This window comes from Dendrobates tinctorius, unplaced genomic scaffold (genome assembly GCF_039654945.1).
Source record: "Dendrobates tinctorius isolate UK_male_01 unplaced genomic scaffold, ASM3965494v1 ptg000064l, whole genome shotgun sequence".
Lineage (NCBI taxonomy): Eukaryota > Metazoa > Chordata > Amphibia > Anura > Dendrobatidae > Dendrobates > Dendrobates tinctorius.
Window position 1 is genome coordinate 8,982,414 of NW_027361732.1, and position 22,928 is coordinate 9,005,341.

General features: G+C 45.6%; 1 protein-coding gene across 3 annotated transcripts in view; it reads right to left on the reverse strand.

Annotated features, from left to right (window-relative positions):
* The window catches only part of GTF2F2 (general transcription factor IIF subunit 2), a 292,361-nt gene that overhangs the window by 244,456 nt on the left and 24,977 nt on the right, over positions 1-22,928 (reverse strand). For 2 of the 3 annotated variants that reach the window (XM_073580282.1, XM_073580283.1), the window contains one exon: positions 1,766-1,954. The exons of the other annotated variant lie outside the window; for it this stretch is intronic. In XM_073580282.1, the coding sequence (XP_073436383.1) occupies positions 1,766-1,954 (189 nt within the window). The remainder of the gene's footprint in view (positions 1-1,765; positions 1,955-22,928) is intronic. 3 annotated transcript variants of the gene reach the window in all.

Below are 22,928 nucleotides of genomic sequence, written 5' to 3' on the forward strand. Positions count from 1 at the left end.
ACAGTGTGATGCAGCAGCAAAAAAGGCAAATGCAATTCTAGGATGTATTAACAGAAGCATACAGTCTAGATCACGTGAAGTCATTATTTCCCTCTACTCCCCTTTGGTCAGACCTCATCTAGAATATTGTGTCCAGTTTTGGGCACCACATTTTAAAAAAGACATCAACAAACTGGAGCAAGTTCAGAAAAGAGCGACCAGAATGGTGACCGGTCTGCAAACCCTGTCTTATGAGGAAAGGTTGCAGGATTCGGGAATTTTTAGTTTGCAAAAGAGAAGACTGAGAGGAGACTTAATAGCTGTCTACAAATATCTAAAGGGCTGTCACATTGTAGAAGGATCAACTTTATTCTCATTTGCACAAGGAAAGACTAGAAGCAATGGGATGAAACTGAATGGGAGGAGACAGATTAGATATTAGAAAAAACTTTTTGACAGTTAGCGTGATCAATGAGTGGAACAGGCTGCCACGAGAAGTGGTGAGTTCTCCTTCAATGGAAGTCTTCAAACAGAGGCTGGACAGACATCTGACTGGGATGGTTTAGCGAATCCTTCTTTGAGCAGGGGGTTGGACCAGATGGCCCAGGAGGTCCCTTCCAACTCTACGATTCTATGATTCAACTTCATTACAATGTTCCTCCTGCCATGCTTTAACGATTCTAGCTGTATGAATTGGTGCATTATCATCCTGAAAAATGGCGTTCCCCTCCGAGAACAGTGCTTGAACCATAGGATGCACTTGGTCGCCCAAAATGCCTAAATAATCTCGGCTGTTAATTCTTGCATGAAGGGATATCATTGGCCTGGCGGATCTCCACGAAATAGCACCCCAGATCATCACAGAACCTCCGCCATGTTTTACGGTTGAGAGAAGGCAGTCTGGATGGAATGCTTCTTTCGACTGTCTCCAAACGTACACTCGGCCGAAGGTCGGAAATAGGGTAAACGATGATTCGTCTGAGAATTTCACATGTTTCCACTGCTCGAGGGACCAATTCTGGAGGTTTCTACACCACTCTAAATGCTTAGAAACATTTGTCATTAAGAGCAGCAGTTTTCTAATTGCAGCTCTTCCGTGGAATCCAGATTTGTGCAGCTCCCGACAAACAGTTTTCGTGGAAACTGGGTTCGGTAGGTGTTCATTGAGCTCAGCAGTGATTTTCGGAGCCGTGGTCTTGCGATCCTCTCACAATTCGCTTTAGAGTCCGACGGTCTCTCTCAGTCAACTTCGGCTTTCGGCCGGACCTGTGCTTTGCTGCGGACGTTTTTCCTTCTCTTTCAAACACAGTCATTACTTTGGAGACAGTACCTCTTGACATGCCAAGCATTCTGGTACTTTCTGTTACACTAGCGCCTGCCATACGAGCACCAACAATTTGGTCTCTTTGAAAATCCGAGAGGTCTGCCATTGGTATCAGGTTTTCATCAATGTTCTTACAATTAGGCAAAACAAACAGTTAATTTACATACACATCACATAACACAAATAATCAACTACAAAACATTACCATATGTCACGGTTTGCATGTTTATAACATGTTCGAAGATTATGATGCCAAAACGTTAGGCGTTTCCATTATTTTGTCCAACCTCTGTATCATGAACCTAAGGCCATGTTCACACGTTCAGTATTTGGTCAGTCTTTTTACCACGGTATTTGTAAGCCAATTCCAAGGAGTGAGTAATAATTACAGAAGTGGTGACGTGTTTCTATTATACTTTTCCTCTGATTGTTCCACCCCTGTTTTTGGCCAATTTGGCTTACCTACTACAGACCATGATATACAGACCAGTTGTTGGTCTCCTGACCCAAACTCCACCGTACTCATACGCCTGTGAGGCTGTTGCATTCGAATCAAGAGATCTGCAGCCGATCCATAAATTAAGGTCCGTATGCAAATCACGATACCTGGATGTGCGCAACCAGCTTTAGGCCGAAGACACACTAGCATTTCTAAAATCAAGGAAATATTCGTCAAAAATATATTACATATAATATTTACACACATATACAGAGAGAGAGTGTAAGAGAGAGAGAGATTAGATCGACATAGGGACAGATTAGATAGACAGATACAAAATGATATAACATATATTCTCGAGTATAAACCGAGTTTTTCAGCACATTTTTTGCTGAAAAAGCCCCCTTCGGCTTATAATCGAGTGAGGGTCACAGAAGACGGATGGGGAGCGGCAGCGGCGGAGCAGTGTATCACAGGAAGCAGGAGCGGGCTGCTGCAGCTAACTCCTGTGCCCGCTGCTAAAGAGAAATGAATATTCACGGCACTTGCAGTGTGCATTCATTTATCTGTAATAGCGCGCGCACAGTGTCAGCGGCAGCCGGCTCCTGCAGAGCTAAGAGATCATGTGTCCCCACTACTTAAGGGAATGAATATTCACTGCGAGCAGTTTATATTCACTTCTCTTTAACAGTGGGCACTAGGGTGACCGCAAAAAATCGATGTCGGAATTTTGTCCGTCTGGACCCCACAAAATGATTCCCCTTTCCAGATATTGAGATAGCCAAAATTTGAGCTCGATCAAACGACGTTAACCCGTGCCGCTCGTCGCTCAAAGTTTGAAAAAATCCAAATTGAGGTATTTTAAGATTTAGGTATTTTGCATAGTCTGTTAGACTATAAAGAATGTGACAACAACATTGCAGAAATAGCCCTGACCAAATTATCGAACCATTTGTGCTATTTGAATGCAGAGTTGGTGGGATTATCGTTTTTTGATCCCACCATTACAGACAATGAAAAGTTGTTAATGGCTAATAAATTGCTCAGTAGCACAGATGAACCATCAGAGCACGCTAACCTACATGAGTTGATAATTTTACATAGTTATCTAACCTATTCTAGAGCTTTTGTTAAAGTAGTTTTTGAAACATCAGAATATAATGCTCGGCATTTGCTTACAACTTGGAGGACATATTGCTTTTGTTCTTCATCTTTTGTCAGAAGGTCGTTAAAGTCGGTTACTTCCTACCTCTTTTAATTTTTCTTTCCTAACTTTTGGATTTACAACCCTAGCGTGCTCTGATGGTTCATCTGTGCTACTGAGCAATTTATTAAACAAGAGCTGCGAAGAAGCACAGGAATGGTAAGTATGATTTTTTTTTATGTTTTTCTCATGGGGGCCATGTATACCAGGATAGGGCTGAGGACAGGAGCCATGCATACCAGGATAGAGCTGAGGAGCCATGCATACCAGGATAGAGCTGAGGAGCCATGCATACCAGGATAGGGCTGAGGAGCCATGCATACCAGGAGGATAGGGCTGAGAAGCCATGCATACCAGGAGGATAGGGCTGAGAAGCCATGCATACCAGGAGGATAGGGCTGAAGAGCCATGCATACCAGGATAGGGCTGAGAAGCCATGCATACCAGCAGGATAGGGCTGAGAAGCCATGCATACCAGCAGGATAGGGATAAGGAGCTATGCAGACCAGAATGGTGAGAAGGAGCCATGCAGACCTGGATGGGGATGAGGGGGCAATGCATACAACAATGTGGATGAGGGAAAATTAGGTGCCTCAGCGTATACTCGAGTATATACGGTTTATAAATATGGAAGTGAGATATATAAATATAAAATCAGTGTTTGGTGTGAGTAGCTTACTGTACGTTTTGTTTTTTTTTTACAAAATTCTTTTCAGGGGGAAAAAAAAACCCTGGATTTTTAACCCCTTAAGGCTAGTTTCACTAGCGTTTATGAGCGCAGCGACGGCCTGCGCACGGCCGCCGCTAAGCCCCGCCCCCTGCCACGCCTCCGCCGGTAGCTCCGCCTACCGGCACATGACGCTGCATGCGCCCTGCGTCCCCTATCTTTATCACTGGGGGCGCAGGCCGTGCGCAGTATGCGTTTGGCGGCGCATGCGTCCTTTTCACGGTGCGCCGACCTGCGCCAAACGCAACCTGCTGCAGTTTGGTTGCGCCGGCGCACCGTCAAAAAGGCTCCCCCAGTGATAAAGATAGGGGACGCAGGGCGCATGCAGCGTCATGCGCCGGTAGGCGGAGCTACCGGCTGAGGCGCGGCAGGGGCGGGGCTTAGCGGCGGCCGTGCGCAGGCCGTCGCTGCGCTCATAAACGCTAGTGTGAAACTAGCCTTACCACCAAGGGTGATTTGCATGTTAATGACCAGGCCAATTTTTACAATTCTGACCACTGTCCCTTTATGGAGGTAATAACTCTGGAACGCTTCCATGGATCCTGGTGATTCTGACATTGTTTTGTCGTGACATATTGTACTTCATGAAAGTGGTAAAGTTTCTTTGCTATGACTTGCGTTTGTGATAAAAACGAAAAGTCGGCAAAAAATTTTAAAATTTCGCAATTTTCCAACTTTGAAATTTCATGCCCTTAAATTACAGAGATATGTCACACAAAATACTTAATAAGTAACATTTCCCATATGTCTACTTTTAGGCTAAGTTCACACGTAGCGGAACTCTTGCGGAAATTACAGAGAGTGTACCGGAATTCCATTCCGCGGGAAAATCGCATTTTAAATTCCCGCGATTTTCCCGCAGAAAAACTAGCATTTTGCAAGCGTAATTAGCTTGCAAAATGCTAGCGTTTTCCAAGCGATCTGTAGCATCGCTTGGAGAACTGATTGACAGGTTGGTCACACTCGTCAAACATACTGTTTGACAAGTGTGACCAACTTTTTACTACTGAGGCCGCCTATGCAGCATCAGTAGTAAAAGATAAAATGTAAAAAATAGAATTTAAAATAAAAAATGGTGTTATTCTTACCTTCCGACGTCCCGCGCAGCCTTCCCGCCTCTCTCCACGCTCTTGTTCCCAGTAATCCTTTGCGAAAATGCCCGCGATGACATCCGTTCTCGCGGGATCGCGAAGTCTCGTGGTCATTCGCGCGACGTCATCTCCAGGGATATGGTACCCAAAGCCCGGAGGACAGTCTCCTCTCCTCCGGACCGTGGGTACCATCCGCAATTGTTCTGCTTACTTTTCGCATGGTGTGCACAGCCACATGCGGGAAGTAAGCGGAACAATGCATTCCTATGGGTGCGGGATTGCCGCGATTCCGCAAATTAATGAGCATGCTGCGTTTTTTACTGCGAAGCGATTCCGCCGCGGTAAAAACCGTAGCATTAGCACAGCATTGCGGAATCCCATAGGAATGCATGGGATGCTTATTTTTCGCGGCTAAAACCGCCGCGGAAACGCGAAAAAAACGCCAAGTGTGAACTCAGCCTAAATCAGCACAATTTTGGAACCAAAATTTATTTTTGTTAGGAAGTTATAAGGGTTAAAAGTTGACCAGTGATCTCTCATTCTTACAACACAATTTTTTTTTAGGGACCACATCTCATTTGAAGTCACTTTGAAGGGTCTTTATGATAGAAAATACCCAAAAGTGACACCATTCTAAAACTGCACCTCTGAAGGTGCTCAAAACCACATTCATGAAGTTTATTAACCCTTAAGTCTAAGTGCACACGTACCGGAACTCTTGCGGAAATTACCGCGAGAATTCCATTCCGCGGGAAAATCGCATTTTAAATTCCCGCGGAAAAACTAGCATTTTGCAAGCGTATTTAGCTTGCAAAATGCTAGCGTTTTCCAAGCGATCTGTAGCATCGCTTGGAGAACTGATTGACAGGTTGGTCACACTCGTCAAACATAGTATTTGACGAGTGTGACCAACTTTTTACTACTGACGCTGCCTATGCGGCATCAGTAGTAAAAGATAGAATGTAAAAAAAAAATAAAAAATAGTGTTATTCTCACTTTCCGGCGTCCCACGTATCCGTTCCCAGTAATCCTTTGCGAAAATGCCCGCGATGGCGTCTGTTCTCGCGGGATCGCGATGTCTCGCGGTAATTCGCGATGACGTCGCGCGAATGACCGCGAGACTTCGCTATCCCGCGAGAACGGACGCCATCGCGGGCATTTTCGCAAAGGATTACTGGGACCGGGAGCGTGGAGAGAGGCGGGAATGCTGCGCGGGACGCCGGAAGGTAAGAATAACAATATTTTTTATTTTAAATTCTATTTTTTACAGGGATATGGTACCCAAAGCCCGGAGGACAGTCTCCTCTCCTCCGGGCCGTGGGTACCATCCGCAATTGTTCTGCTTACTTTCCGCATGGTGGGCACAGCCACATGCGGGAAGTAAGCGGAACAATGCATTCCTATTGGTGCGGGATCGCCGCGATTCCGCAAATTAATGAGCATGCTGCGTGTTTTTACCGCGAAGCGATTCCGCCGCGGTAAAAACCGCAGCATTAGCACAGCATTGCGGAATCCCATAGGAATGCATGGGATGCTCATTTTTCGCGTTTTCGCAGCAAAATCACGCGGTTAAAACCGCCGCGGAAACGCGAAAAAATCGCCACGTGTGAACTCAGCCTAACCCTTCAGGTGCATCCCAGGAGTTTTTGGAATGTTTTCTAAAATAAAAACAAAAAAAGTCTTAGTTACTCACCGGTTAACGGTATTTTTCGGAGTCCATGACAGCACCACCTGAGAGAGGGGATCCGCCCTTTAGGAACAGGAAACCTACAGATACAAAAAGGGTGGCACCTCTCCCACGCATCAGTTGGATTACAGAGCACAAGAGGACTTCCAAGGTTAATGCATGATGTCTGTACAGTATTATTTACAATTATAAACTTTTATCACCAGTGAGCGTATACAAGAAATAGACGTGCACACCCCAATTAAACTAAAGGGAGGGAATGTACGGGTGCTGTCATGGACTCCGAAAAATACCGTTAACCGGTGAGTAACTAAGACTTTATTCGGTCGTCCATGACAGCACCACCTGAGAGATTTACAGAGAGTAATATCAGCTTTAGGGAGGGACTACAGCCTGCAGCACCCTTATACCAAAAGAGAGGTCTGTGGAAGCACCCAGGTCTAGCCTATAATGACTATAAAAGGTGCTCGGAGAGGACCAAGTAGCCGCCTTACATATCTGGTCAATGGAGACTTCTGATCTTTCGGCCCATGAGGTCGCCATGGCCCTGGTGGAATGCGCCCTCAGTTTCTCGGGTGGCGACCTGCCCTTTGAGGTGTATGCTATTGAAATCGCCTCTCTAATCCATCTAGCTAGCGTATTTTTTGATGCTCTACAACCTTTTCTGGGGCCTTGATGAGAGATAAATAGGGCATTATCTTTCTTCCAGGGATCGGTGACTGTCAGATATTCTATGAGGCCTCTCCTGACATCCAGGGTGTGTAGTTTATTTTCCTTCTCGTTGGTTGGATTAGGGAGGAAGGATGGAAGAACTATTTCCTGTGTCCTATGGAAACTAGAAAATACCTTCGGCAAGTACGCTGGATCAGGTCTAAGTATTACCCTATCCTCTTTGAACTGTAAATAAGGAGGACACCTAGATAAAGCCTGGATATCGCTAATTCTGCGGGCTGATGTTAGAGCTACCAGGAAGGCTACCTTGAGGGACAGGTTTTTTAGGGAAGCCGACGAGATAGGTTCGAATGGGGTCTCTGTCATAGCAGTGAGGACTAGGTTCAAGTCCCACGGCATGAACCTATCCTTCATTATTGGCCTGGATCTACCTGCCGCCTTAATGAACCTGCTTACCCAATAATTACCAGCGATGTTACAGCTAAACAGGGCCCCCAAGGCTGACACTTGTACTTTAAGGGTACTGGTAGAGAGCCCCATGTCCAGACCTTTTTGTAGGAACTCGAATATCTGCATTATAGGCGCTGAATCCCCAGCGACTACTCCTGAGTTTTGAAGGAATTTTTTCCGAATAGATGATCTTGAAGCTCCGTCTTTTTTTTTTTAATCAGATCTTTTTTATTAAACATTCAGGAATCAATACAGAAAGAATATGACATCTTATATAGCTAGTAAAATTTACATTGAGAGCAAATATTATTTAAAGGGTAAAACTCTTCCTGTGTAAGAATAAATAAAAAGAAGAAATCTCAAAACACAGATATTTGCATAAAATTGAGCCTATAAACAACATGGCTCCACAAATAAACAAAAATCAAAATTATACATCAGTGCCTCATTTCAGCGGGAAAACCATCCCCGCCAGCCACGCCACTCCGCATCATATTTCGCCCCCCCCCCGCCCCCCACGGATATCAGGTCCAATCCACCCCAGCTCCCTCCCACCGCGCCACTCAAAATCTACTTCGCCACAAAGGGCACTAGACTTTATTTTCACCCCCCAAGCATCCCCTCATCGCAAGCACAACAGCAACTGGTCCAACATCGCATCCCGTACCAGTGCGCCCGAGGGGAGACCCGGTGACTCCATCCATGGCTGCCAAATTTTGTAAAACTTTCTTAATGCATTTCTTTTTAAATAAGCCCCCCTTTCCAATCTGATGACATTATTTAGTTTATTTTTAAGCTCTGACAATGTTGGTGGCATAGGATCCAACCAATGATATGCAAGTATCTTTCTTGCCTGATACAGGATGCGTGCTATTCCCAGGGCCACTGCAGAGTCCGGGTCAACCCCCTCCTCCCACAAATTCAACAAACATAGACGAGGTGACGGTCGTATTGTGATATGGTATACTTGGGCTATGAGTCCCAGGGTCTGCCTCCAGAAATCCCCAATGTGCCCGCACTCCCACATAACATGCATCAAGTGGGCATCATCCTGCCCACACCTAACACATTGTGTATTGGGCCTAAGTCCCATTTTAAATAATAAGCTGGGTGTTTTATATACCCTGTGAATGAGATATATTTGCGAAAGCCGCTGGCACTCAGAAACCGCCATTTTAGGGACCTGTTCTAGAATATCGGACCACTGGTCCTCCGTCAGGGGGCCAACGTCCCGTTCCCACTTATTCTTAGCAGCAGTCAGTGGATATGTCTCCAGATGGGCAGGTAATAATCTTTTATATAATTCAGAGATAAGTCCCCTAGAAGACTCAGATGTAAGTAGCATATGTAGTGTTTGATTATGTGTCACTATCACCGGATTTGTCCTTCTCTGTTTTTCCAATGCATGTCTTAGCTGTAAGTACTGATAAAAGAAGACGTGCGGGAGGTGAAATTCTGTTCTCAATTGTTCAAAACTCTTAAGAGTATTATTTTGCAAAATTTGTGACACCAGATAAATCCCTTTATCTTCCCATCTTCCGAACCCCACCAGCTTTTTGATCTCTTGCAAATCCGGATTTCGCCACAATGGCCACAATTCCGTAGGCCCATTTATCTTCAAAAGAGACTTACCCCTATCCCACACCTTGAAAATCATAGCCAACGTGGGGTATCGTGCCCCATTTATCTGCCGTCTTCCCACCTCCAACCGGCACCCTGGATATTTCCATACCGATCCTTCCCTCACAATATCACCACCATTGTCACACGCCCCGTCTCTACCCCAACCCTTAAGATGTTGCATCTGGGAGGCTATAAAGTATATGAATGGGTTTGGCACCGCCAATCCTCCCTCCTCCTTCCCTCGCTGCAGTATCTCCAAGCGAATCCTAGCCTGTTTTTTCTTCCAAATTAATTCCCGGAATAATGTATTTATTTTTGCAAAAAAGTCCCTACAGATCCACACCGGAGAATTATGTATCAAATATAATAATTGTGGCATCATTACCATTTTGATTAAGTTAGATCTACAAATATTCGACAACGGCAGGCGACACCAAGTATGTACTTTTGCTCTAAATCGCTGCAACAGGGGCTCCAGATTCAGAGCCCGAAAATCCTTCGGGGCAGGACTAACAATTATACCCAGATACTTAAACCTCCGAACTACAGGGACCGGTATCTGCAAATCTGAGAAATCCGCCGGGAGAGGGTCTATCGGCATTAAAGCTGATTTGGACCAATTAATCCGAAGACCAGACCTCAGCCCAAATTCTCGAATGACCTCCATTGCCGGCAAAATCGAGGAATGTACCTTATCTAAATATAGAAGTAAATCATCCGCGTACAATGATATCCTCAACTCCACAGTTCCACATCTGAATCCCATTATTTCTCTGGACTTCCGAATTGCAACTGCCAATGGCTCCACCGCAGTAGCAAATAGCAAGGGCGAGAGCGGGCACCCCTGTCTAGTACCTCTCCCAAGAGGAAAAGACTCAGAGACCCTGCCATTAGCCCCAACCTTCGCCACCGGCGAGCCATACAACAGCCTCACCCAATTTATAAATCTGTGTCCAAAGCCCATTTTCCGAAGTACCGCCCACAAAAAACCCCACTCCAAACTATCGAACGCCTTAGCGGCGTCTAAGGACAAAATTGCTCTTCCCCCCAACTCCCCAGAACTATGTTGAATCCCCAAGTATAGTTTCCTAAGGTTCATAGATGTGGCTCTGCCTGGGATAAATCCCGTCTGATCCTTCTGTATAACAGATGAGATAACTCGGGACATCCTATTGGCGAGTACCTTGGCCAATAATTTAACATCTGTTGATAATAGGGAAATCGGGCGATATGAATCCGGAACCTCTGGATCCTTTCCGGGCTTTAATATTAAAACTATCAAAGCTTCCCTCATAGATGGCGGGAGGACCCTCTGCCTTTCAGCCTCTTCAAATACCTTAAGTAGCTTAGGTAGCAGTAAGGGTGCATAGGTTTTGTAAAACTCGCCAGGCAGGCCATCCATTCCTGGAGCCTTTTCATTTTGCATCTGACCAAGCGCCTCCTCCAACTCCTCCAACAGGATGTCCCGATCCAATGAATCCCTATCGCTATCAGCCAATGCAGGGAGAGAGAGAGCATCCAGGTACTGCTCAATCTCAGTCTCCGTGAGACTGCAATCTGATGTGTATAGTCGCATATAATACCTCCTTATCTCACTCACTATGTCCGCACTGTCTGTCACAGGACCACCCGAGTCCGTTTTTAGCCTATTGATATATGAAGATCCGTCCTGTGCTCTAATGACCGTGGCCAATAAATGTCCTACTCCCTCCCCCTCTATAAAATATTTTTGTTTGAGGAAATAACGTTTATTTGCTGCCGCCGACATGAGGTTTTCCCTGAGCGACCCCTGTGCCTTCTCCAAAGCTTTTTTAGTTTCCTCTGTCGGGTTGAGTATCACCGCAGCCTCCGCAACAGACACCTCCTGGATCAGACTCTGGGTGTAGCGTCTATTTTGGCTTTTCCGTGTGCATATTTCTCTAATATATAAGCCCCTGACATAGGCTTTCATGGAATCCCAGACTATGTGTGATGATGCAGAGTACTCATTAAGTTGAAAATATTCTAGAATGGCATCATGCAAAGATCCCCCTATAAGCTGGATCCAGAAGGGATTAAGCTTCCAGATAGGTCTAGATAGGGTGAGGGGGTGTCCCCATGAAAGTGTGACATGTAGCGGCGAGTGATCAGATACACTTCTAGGCAGGTAGGCCACCCCTCGTACACATGGGGTCATGAGTGTATTCCCAATGGCCAGGTCTATCCGTGACATAGCGTGGTGGGAGCTAGAGTAGCAGGAAAACTGTCTGGCTGTGGGGTTTTGGACACGCCAAAGATCTACCATACCCAGCTCCACTAACGTTCTAGCAAATGAGGTTGAGGCTGCATCTTCTGATATGTTTCCCGAATGCAACTTATCCAAACAGGGATGCAAATATGTATTAAAATCTCCTATTAGAAGAGTCGGCGCAGGGGGAAAGGAACCCAAAATAGACAAGATTCTTTTTACTGGTTCGACTGAATAGGGCGGGGGGATGTATATGGCAACCAAAATAAATTGTATACCGTATAACGTGCAAAGCAAACATACAAATCTGCCCCCAGGGTCAACCACTGATTTAGTACATGAGAAGGGGATGGACCTGTGCACCAGCACACTGACACCCCGCGCATGGGTCGAGTACGTGGAATGATATTCATGTGAAACCCATCCCTTTCTTAGCCAATGAATATTATCTTTCACCATGTGGGTCTCAGACATACACAGGATAGCCGGGAGAAATTTCTGCATATTAGTAAATATAGCACATCTCTTATTTGCATCCCCGAGCCCCCTAACATTCCACGCTACAATATTAAGTGATATCGCCATAAGAGCAGACTAAAAAATGAGAAATCGGAACATACTCCACTCCCGAGGGAGAGAGGCAATCTCCACCATCCCTCAGTACAATGAATTGGGCGACACGGCTGACGCACATCACATCCCACAGAACAATTAGGGAATACAACAACAAACGAAAAAAACAAAGGAGGGAGAGGGAGCACTGCACACCAGTGCACAGCGCCCCTACCCCCAAACACAAGTGTAACTTGCACATTTCTCTCAAATAGAGAGAATCAGGGCTAGAAAACTCGCCCAGAGTCCATGCAGGGAGAAGGGTCCACAGCTTGTCACTGTAACGAGTGTCCACAGCAATCCGGTCAGCTCCCGCCCTGAATCCGAAATGGAATGAACAGTAGTAATTATACCAGCATAGCGTCCTAGACAAAAAGGAGTAACAACACCTGGTGGCGAAAAAAGGGAGAACTTCAAGTATTCTTCCTCCTCATGGACCTCTCATTAATATCCAGCCAGGACAGCGCCATTCCCGCCGTATCAAAAAAGTGCGTTTCTCCATTCACATCAATCCGCAGTCTAGCAGGGTACATCATGGAATATGTCACCTGTAAGTCACGTAGGCGTTTTTTAATCTCAATAAATTGCGCCCTTTTACGCTGCACCTCCAGGGAAAAATCAGGGAAAATGGAGACTTTCCTCCCATTAATAGCAAGTTCCTTAATGTCTCTGGATCTGCGCAGGATAGCATCTCTATCTTTAAAGTGTAGGAGCTTAAGCAAGATGGGACGCGGGGGTGCTCCCGGCGGGGGGGCACGCGTAGGGACCCTGTGTGCTCTCTCAATAGTAAAGAATGGGGACAAAACATCTTTACCAAAGGTGTCCATTAGCCATTTTTCAAAAAAGCCAAGTGAGCCAGTCCCCTCCGTCCTCTCCGGAACCCCCACCAGTCGCAGATTACTTCTACGGGAGCGGTTCTCTAAATCATCCACCTTGTTCAGCAGTATTGTAATATTTTGCGTGGCTTTTCCCAGCTCCCGTGTTATTGGTGGCAATTTATCCTCCGTCGCACCAACACGCTCCTCCAGTTCCCCCACCCTGGCAGTCACCCCTCGCAGCTCTTGTTTAATACAGGCCATGTCCTTGGTGACAATCTCCATTTGATTACTTAGAGTGGCCAGTGTGGTATTGCAGGAGTTAATTGCTGCAAGGATTTCTCCCAGTGTGGGCTCAGCAGTCACAGACTCCGGCTGCTCCCCATCCCCCACTCCTTCCTCCTCCAGCACAGGCCCCTGTGTCTGCACATGTTGGGCTGAAGGGGGGGGCCAGTTTACTCACTGTTCCCTCCCTGGAGAGATGATCCTCCAGCTCCACGCTGCATCCAGCGTCTGCCTCAGTCTGTGCACTGGGCGATCGAGCAGCAGCAGGAGGCACCCTTGCATATCGTTCCAGCCTGCCAGCAGCTCCCATCGCTCCACTACCAGCCGACTTGTTGTTTGCTGGTGCCATCCTGGATGTAGCAGAGGCGCGCCCCGGCGTCTCCTTATCTTTTTTACTGCTGCGGTTCGACATGGCCCAAGGATCCTCCGCTGTCTAAACGCCCAGGGAGATATTGCAGCCCTCCAGGTCAGTGGGACTCGTCAGCAGTGCCGGTAATCAGGATTTATTGTCGGATCCGGGCAGGAGCTCTCTCACTCCACGTCCTCCCTACATGAGGTCCAGGCCACGCCCCCCGAAGCTCCGTCTTTTAGCTCGGAATCCAGCTGATCTAGCCAGACCATCATGGATCTGGCTGTACAGGTGGCAGCTACCGCTGGTCTTAACGCGCCTGCTGACATCTCCCATGTCCCTTTAAGAAAAGAATCCGCTTTTTTATCTAGCGGATCTTTCAAGGAGGCCATATCGTCAAATGGTATGGCGGATTTTTTAGATGCTTTGGCTACTGCTGCGTCTAGTTTCGGGGCTTTATCCCATCTGTTTACTACCGGGTTATCAAAGGGGTATCTCCGCTTAAAGACTGGTGGCATGGAGCCCCTTTTTTCCGGTCTCTTCCATTCTCTGTCAATTAGGCTCTGAACCTTATCGTTTAATGGAAAAGCTCTGCGTTTTTTGGGGTCTAGACCCCCGAACATTATGTCCTGTGCTGAGAGTTCCCGTTTTTTGTCCGCTACCCCCATGGTGGACCGTATTGCTTTCACTAATCTGTCCATCTGGTCTAAGGGGAAGCAGAACCGGCTAGAGTCTTCATCCGAGGAAGACGACGTGGAGGCCGAGGAGTCCGAGGAGTTGTCACCTTTCCTAGGGGCGACTGAGGTCTCCGAGCCTGAACCACTAGCCTCTCTTCTTCTAGAAGGTTCTCTTTGAGGTAAGACTTTCATTTCTGCCCTGATCATCTCTCTCAGGTTTGAAGTGAAGTCAGGTGTCTCTTCCGCTACCTGCATAAACGGGGGAGAGTATAAGGGCCTGACAATCTACCCCTGGACTCCCTGTCTTTAATAACCCCTACCGTTTGCCGAATGCATGGTTGGCATAATTTTTTAGGGTGGCCATCTGGTAGGGGGGAACTACAGAGGGCACATTCCCTGTGCTTCTGTTTTCCCGTAGCCTTCTTCCCCTGAAAAAAAACATAAGGGAACACTGCATCAGGGTACGTTCACGGAGATCTCTTACCCATGCAGATGAAGCAGGTACCGGATCACGGAGGGAGGCAGGGGGGTCCTTTCTGGAGGAACTTTCGCGGCTCTGGTCGCTAGTTCGTCTCTGTTTTTCTGCTGGCCACTCGCATGCGGTTTTGTCGTGGCTTGTTTTTGCGGGCGTTCCTGCGCCTCGTCCTGCTGGTCTAAGGGGGCTTCCGTTGTATCCATTGCTGGGGCCTTCAGAAGCACCCCAGCAGCGTCCCCATCTGCCTTATATGGCCTCCTGGTGTCCGGGTCAGCAGGTATCCTGCCATAGCACAACCCACCCGGCCTTTCGCGTTCCCTCCCCCATGCTCCGGCCCCCCTCGCGCTACCCGGGTCGCCGCGCGACCCCCGGACGGGCATGCACGCGGGGCGCGCCGGAGGCCGGCTGGCACCCGACTTCCGGTTTCGGCGCTATCGCTCCGCCCCTTCCGCCGCGTCACTTCCACCGCTCATCAGAGCCCTGCAGGAGCGCGCGCGAAGGAGCCGCGCAGCGCCTCCTGCCCGGAATGCCCCCCAGCCCCCCCCCCCGCGCACTCCGCCATGAGCCCGCCAGGGGCCAGCACTGACCGGGAGGACCGGGCCTGGGGAATCGCAGCAGGACCGGGGCATACATACCAGGTGCTGGTGTTTTGGAGACGGCATCCACCGGACCCCTGCTCCACCTGCTCCGTCCACTGCCGTGGTGACCTACCCGGCCCCACCGTGGCGCTTCCAGGGACCCCGCACTGACCGAGGTAGGAGACCCCCTCGCTACCTGGGTCGGTCAGCCGGCCTGGGTACTCAAACGACGACTCCATGATGGACGATCTGTAGAGAGTCCTGTCCTCTAGGAACAGGAAACCAACTGATGCGTGGGAGAGGTGCCACCCTTTTTGTATCTGTAGGTTTCCTGTTCCTAAAGGGCGGATCCCCTCTCTCAGGTGGTGCTGTCATGGACGACCGAATAAAAAAACTTTTTTTTTCACAAAAAATTTAATTCAGATCCATTTTTTTTATTTTACCAAGAGTAAAAGGAGAGATTGGACTCCAAAATATGTTGTGCAATTTGTCCCAAGTACGCAGATATTTGAGGGTAAACCACTGTTTGGGCGCACAGCAGAGCTCCGTTTGACTTTTTCAATGCAAAATTGGCTGGAATTGAGATCGGACGCCATGTCGCGTTTGGAGAGCCCCTGATGTGCCTAAACAGTGGAAACCCCACACAAGTGACACCATTTTGGAAACTAGACCCCCCCTAAGGAACTTATCTAGATGTGTGGTGAGCCGTAAAAATAAAAATTCATATTTTTTCCAAAAAAATGATCTTTTCTCTCCCAATATTTTATTTTCCCACTTTTCCCAAGGGAAACAGAAGAAATTAGACCCCACGAGTTATTGTGCAATTTGTCCTGAGTACACTGATACCCCATATGTGGGGATAAACCACTGTTTGGGGACATGGCAGAGCTCAGAAGGGAAGGATTGTCAAATTTAACTGTTATGGTTTGCAGGTGCCATGACCCACTGGGAGAGCCCATGAGGTGCCAAAACCGCAGAACCCCCCATAGGTGACCCCATTTTACGAACTACACCTCTCAATGAATTCATCTAGGGGTGCAGTGATCATGTTAACACCATGGGTGTCACAGAATTTCATACCATTGGCAGCCATGCGGAGAGACTCGGAAGGAACAGAGCGCTATTTGCCTATTCAAGTGAATGGATCTGTGCACATGTCAGTGTGTTTCCACAGACCGTGTGTCCGTTGGAAAAACACGCTGACATATCCGTTTTTTAATGTCGGCACGGGCCACAAAACATCCAGCACACGTGCATACGCATAAAACACGGATGTCATCCATGTGACACGCATCGGTGCCGGAGAAGAAGCCTTACAGTAAGCGCTGTTCCCCACCGCCGGGTCCTGAACACGGCTCTCATCATTCTCCCCTGCTTGTGCCGATCGCCGGAAGAGCAGGGCAGAATGATGAGAGCCATGTTCAGCACCCGAGCGTCAGAACAGCGCTTACTGTAAAGCTTCTTCAATGGCGCCCGTTCTAGTGGTACTGATGCGGCACACACATGCCACACGGTATCGGAAATATCAGGACGTATGAAAGCAGTGTCACACACTAAAATACGCTTTTTATTGCAAAAAACAGTTTATGCATCACCATATTTTAAGATATAATTTTTCCATATTTTGGCCCACAGAGTCATGTGAGGTCTATTTTTTTGCGGGACAATTTGACGTTTTTATTGCTACCATTTTCGGTCACATGACATTTTTTGATCGCTTTTTAGTACGATTTTTGGGAGACAGAATGAGCAAAACCAGCAATTCATGAATTTTGTGTGGTAAAATTGATAAAGCAGTTTTATTCTTTGGGTCAGTATGATTACAGCGATACCTCATTTATATAATTTTTTTAGGATTTGGCACTTTTATACAATAAAATATATTTTATATAAAAATTTATTATTTTTGTATCTCTTTATTCTGAGAGCTTTAACTTTTTTATTTTTCCAGTAATGGAGCTGTATGGCGACTTGTTTTTTGCGGGACAAGGTGACGCTTTCAGTTGTGCCATGTTTATTTATATCCGTCTTTTTGATCGTGTCTTATTCCACTTTTTGTTCAGCGGTATGATGATAAAGCATTGTTTTGTGTCTCGTTTATTTTTTTTTATGGGGTTCACCAAAGGGGTTAACTAGTGGGACAGTTTTATAGAGCGGGTCATTAAGGACGCAGTGATACTAAATATGTATACTTTTATGGTTTAGATTTTTTTATTCAAATATTTATTTAATGATAAATCAAAATATATTCTTTTATATTTTTACAGTTATTTAATTTATTTTTTTAATTTCATTCTTACTTTTTACACTTTGTCCCACTATGGGACACTCATTTTTTGCAAGCTGATCGCTTCTATAGCATGCAGATGAAGCAGCATCTGCATGTTATTGAAGCTGTCAGCGCTGCAATCCCTGCACACTGACCTGAGAGACTTCCTGATCATGCACTGCGCATGACAGGAAGTTTCTCACCTCTGGCAACCCGTATGTCATCATGACGACATCGGGTTACCATGGGAGCGATCGGGACCCCGCGGGGTGTCCGATCCAAAGGCAGAGGAGCTGTCAGCCTTCTGCCTGCTCCTGGAATGCTGCGATCGTGTTCGAACATAGCCTTGCAGTGTGTAAAATATCTAAAAATCCCTATACACCAGAGGATAACCCTTAAAAAAGGTAGATCTTTATTCAATAATGTTAAAATAAATAAATCACAATAATTGGAAGACAAGGCAGCGTTTCAGCCATACCTGGCCTCTCTCAAAAGCGGTATTTTTCAAAAACAAAGTACACAGCCCCTGGCACACCTTTCAATAGCAGCGCGGTCTACTCTGAAATGTCAATCTCCTTTTTCTACTAATCAATATGCAAAGGAGTGTTAAAGTGGTATTCCCATCTCCAAGATCCTATCTCAATATGTAGTAGGTGTAATAATGATATTAGCAAATGCCTCCAATTTGAAATGTAGTATAGTTTTTTTGGACTCACTATGTCGCTTTCTTCATGTTCAGGTATTGCAGGACCTTAGGTATCCATAGTTACAACCACTAGCAACAAGTTAACTGTCACTAGACCAGTGGTCGTAACCATGGATACCCAAGGTCCTGCAATGCCTGCACATGAAGAAAGAGACACAGCGAATCAGAAAAACTATACTGTATTTCTAATTGAAGGCATTTACTAATATTATTATTACACCTACTACTTATTGGGATATGATCTTGGAGCTGGGAATACGCCTTTAACCTTCAGTTGCCGAGAAGACTGCAGCAGCTATAATATTCATGGGCTATTGTTGGAGTTATACCTCCATTACTCCCTTCTCATCTGTATCTTTCAATGTCATCCTATGTGCGCTTGTCTCTCCCCTTTTATCTCTACAAACTTTCTGTAACAGGCCCCCCCATACCCTCTGACATGATTTCACGAAGGCAAGATTTTTTTTTTTACTTTTTTTTTTTTTTTTTTGCGTTACCCAGATAGTTCTGATAACCCAGTATTCTCTGCACAATTTTAGAAACTCTGACTGACAAACAGTGACAGCAACTTTATCTTTTGTTTGCTTCTATTATTCAATTCTAAGTTTAGTCATCATTTAAAGCAGAATAAACAAATGACTTGTGCAAAATATTACAAATAAGAAAAATGTAAACAGTTTGTTCTTTATTTGAGCAGAGGTTGCTCTTATGTCATAACACAAAGTGTACGGATTAACAGCCAATTATTCAGCTTTAGTCTTCACAATCTGAGCAAGGCATCAGTCTTTAATTTGGCTTAAAATACAAAAGTAGAAAAAGCCTAAAAAACACACAATGAAATTTCTTACATCACTAACAGAAGTTAAAGTGCATTTTTCTACAGTTCTTTTTAGTAAATACTTGAGAGAGTTGGGTCATATCTTTGTCCAACTCTTTGATTTCCTGTTCCTCTCTATTAGAAATCTATGAATAAGTTGATGGTTTGGGGTGTATTACATTCCAACACTAGCAGCTCAGTGCTGACTGCCAAACTGGACAGGTGCACACCCCTTCAAAAAAGAAAATCGTAACATTTCTGGGTTCAAAACCCACCAAAGACAACATCTGCAAGTTTGTATGTTCTCCCAGTGTTCACGGGGTGTAGAGGTTTGCACTCACCCAGCTGCAGTGGAGGTAAGCACAAGAAGCGGTTTCATTAAAATGTCCAGGCAGGTTAATTAAAACAGCATAAACCACTCAGGAAACCAAAACAAAAGAACAGCCTTTGCCGGCAGAAAGTAAAAAGTCCATACAATACTGCGGGTCCGATGATATGTATGTACAACCATAATGAAAGATCCAGTCAGCCTCAAAAGAGCAAATTTTTCCAGCAGGTGGTGCACGTGGATTTGTGGATCCACTGTGCCACAGTGCCGGGCCTGCCTAGGAAGGTGTATAGCTAAGCGGCTACTTGGGGTTCACTGGAGCTCCTGATGGTGGAGACAGACTGGCTGCAGGTAGCACCCAGGAACCACTCCTAGGCAGGTCCCAGGGGTCAGGTTCACTGACACTGGCTACGTACAAACTGAGCTGCTTCGGAGACTGGTTTAGCAGTCCGGATACATGGACAAATTGGAGGCACACATACACACAGGTTTCATATACTGGTACTGTAACCGGCTGCACATGGACGGGGAGACAAGATTTAGACACTGGCCGCACTAGAACCAGGGACTGGTAGCACACAGACCAGGAGAAGGATACCACCGGAACGCCTAAAGGGTCAGAGATACACAAACTATACTAAAGGAACGATACAGGAAAGGGATTAAAAACAGAGTTTTTAGCTCCTAGAGGCAAGCAAAGGGGATTTATCTTCAGCCCAAAGGGGATAAAGGATAGTGTAAGGTCATATGGTGTCTCTCTCTGTTATGCTTGCACTTCACTTCTAAGATGGGGGCCATGTCAAGTAGCGTGCTGCGAAGGATCTAGGAACCAGCTGGCAGCCCATTCTACATGTGGCTCAGCATACACATGGTCGAACATCAATCGGTAATAGACATGATCCATCTGCTTAAATCTTTTGTCCTACCATTATTTGTATTTGCACGTCCTACCAATGTATAACCATCATGTACATAGTGTATTGGCTAGTGAGCCCTTACGGCGAGTAAATATATAAGTTAACATTGGGCTGCTCTTATCCAGATCCACACGTCCATCTCCGGGCTTAACTTTCCATGTTACCCAGGCTAGTTTCTGGCCCGATATAATCTCGTTAACGGACCGAGCTTATTTCCAACGAGGAACAGGTGGCCGTCCTACTGGGCTGACCAGGCGCTGTTTCACTGGTGCTAATGAAAGGGGCCTCTCAGCCGGTCAGGGTTGTGGGCGAGTGTGGTGTCACATCTGTGAATGCGAGGGCCACATTCTCTCACTCCACGTGCCTCCCTAGGCCCATGTGGACATGGGGTGTCTGTGTAAAACTGTACCAAGCTGACCTTACGTGCCCCTAGAGAGTGCGGAACGTCACATTGATGAAATGGGGAGACTGCATTAAGTGATCCTTCTGACATAATAGTGACGTATGGTGGATGTGGCAAGGTGCAGGTTCATCACACAAATTATGTTTTGTTTTTTTATTCAAGTTCCAGTATTTTTTTTACTTTTCCATCAATGTTTGAGTTTTTTTGGTGGCGGTGGTCAGGTAACTAGAATGGGACATCATCTAAAGCACATCCAATGATGTCTCCATTCCAGTCACCTGACCCCTGCCATCAATCACAAACCTCAGCAGTCAGTGACCCAAGTGCAGAATGTCTCTTCTTCTCCTAGCGCTGACCACAGAGAGGATAGAATTGAAGCTATGGGGGTTAGAGCGTGTGATTATGTATTCTTTTATTACATTTTTCTAACAGAAAATCCCACATATTGGGTAACATTGGCGACTGTGTCCCAGTCACAGGTCCCACTGAGACACTAGAAGAAGTCATTAGATGCAGCGACGGTGCGACACGAGTGTTTTGCAACACGTCACTGTATAGTCCTAGCCCAAGTTAAGAAATGCTGGATTGTTTTATTTTTGGTACTTTTTCAATGTTAAGTGTCCAACATTTCTTGATGTTATTCAATAGGAACATTTCATGCTCTTAAATGTTGCATCAAGTGCCACACAAACCGTATGCAATGTATTCTCAAGATGTCATTTGCGGATAACACCAAGTGCTGCACAAACGTACTCTGAATGCCTCTATAAGGTGAATATTGCCGTGACAAGTGGGGATAGAAGTGGGGGAATGTTCTACTTTAACATTAGACATATAAAATGGGTCACAAAGTATTTATCGGTTGCTTTACAGCAAAGCACCAAGTTAAAAGCAGATAAATTAAAGCACCAAAACTATATGCATTTATAGACGCCAACGTACCACTATTACAGCTAGCTCAGCTGCACAGTGGCCTGTGGGAGTGGGGAGGGGGTTGGGTGAGGCTGAAATTATGATATTTAGGTTGTTTTATGCAGGCTCACTCACAGTACATATGTGTAACTAACTACACAGGACTCTACTGTAGACAGAGTCTCCCCCGACATCTTAAGGTGTTCGTTAGTCTATTTTAAATGGTTAATTTCTTGTAGCAGGTGCTACCCAGATATAAACTCAAGCCTGTAAGGCAGAAACATTAAGAGGGTTGTCCCATGAACAAAGTTTATTTTAATAAACAATACATCTTGGAATAATAATAACTTCCACAGTTGGATGCGTAAAAATGTTCCTGTGCTGAGATAATCTTATAAATGTGCCCCTTCTGTGTACTGTGCAATGGCTGTGTCTCGCCGTGCAAGAACATGGTCTGATCAACTTTAACCCCTTTATGACCAAGCCTATTTTGACCGTAATGACCAGGCCATTTTTTGCAATTCTGACCAGTGTCCCTTTATGAGGGAGTAACTCAGAAACGCTTCAACAGATCCTAGCGATTCTGAGATTGTTTTTTCATGACATATTGGGCTTCATGTTAGTGGTAAATTTAGGTCTATAATTTTTTCATTTATTTGTGAAAAAAAAAAAAAAAAAAATTTGGCAATTTTCAAATTTTGAATTTTTATTCTGTTAAATCAGAGTTATGTGACACAAAATAGTTACTAAATAACATTTCCCACATGTCTACTTTACATCAGCACAATTTTGGAAACAATTTTTTCTTTTGTTAGGAAGTTATAAGGGTTTAAGGCTATGTGCCCACATAGCGTTTTTCAAGCGTTTTTTTCCTGAGCAGAAACACATGCCCTTGCCAGGGAAAACGCATGCGCTTTTTTGACGCGATTGTCAAGCGTTTTGACATGCGTTTTCCTATGCGTTTTTGCAATTACAGTATATGTATGCGGAATCGCATGCGATTCCGCACAACTAATGAACATGCTGCGTTTTTTTCCACTAAGCGTTTCCGCAGCGGAAAAAAACGCACCATTAGCACAACATGTGCGTTTTCCATTCTATTACATTAGATGCTTTTCTTAAGCGTTTCCGCAGCAGAAACGCTTGTCTAAAAGCGCTGCGGAAACGCTTAAAAAACGCAATGTGGGCACAAAGCCTAAAAGTTTCTCATTTTTACAACAAAATTTACAAAACCGTTTTTTTTTAGGGACCACCTCACATTTTAAGTCACTTTGAGGGGTCTATATGGCAGAAAATACCCAAAAGTGACACCATTCTAAAAACTGCACCCCTCAAGCTACTCAAAACTACATTCAAGAAGAT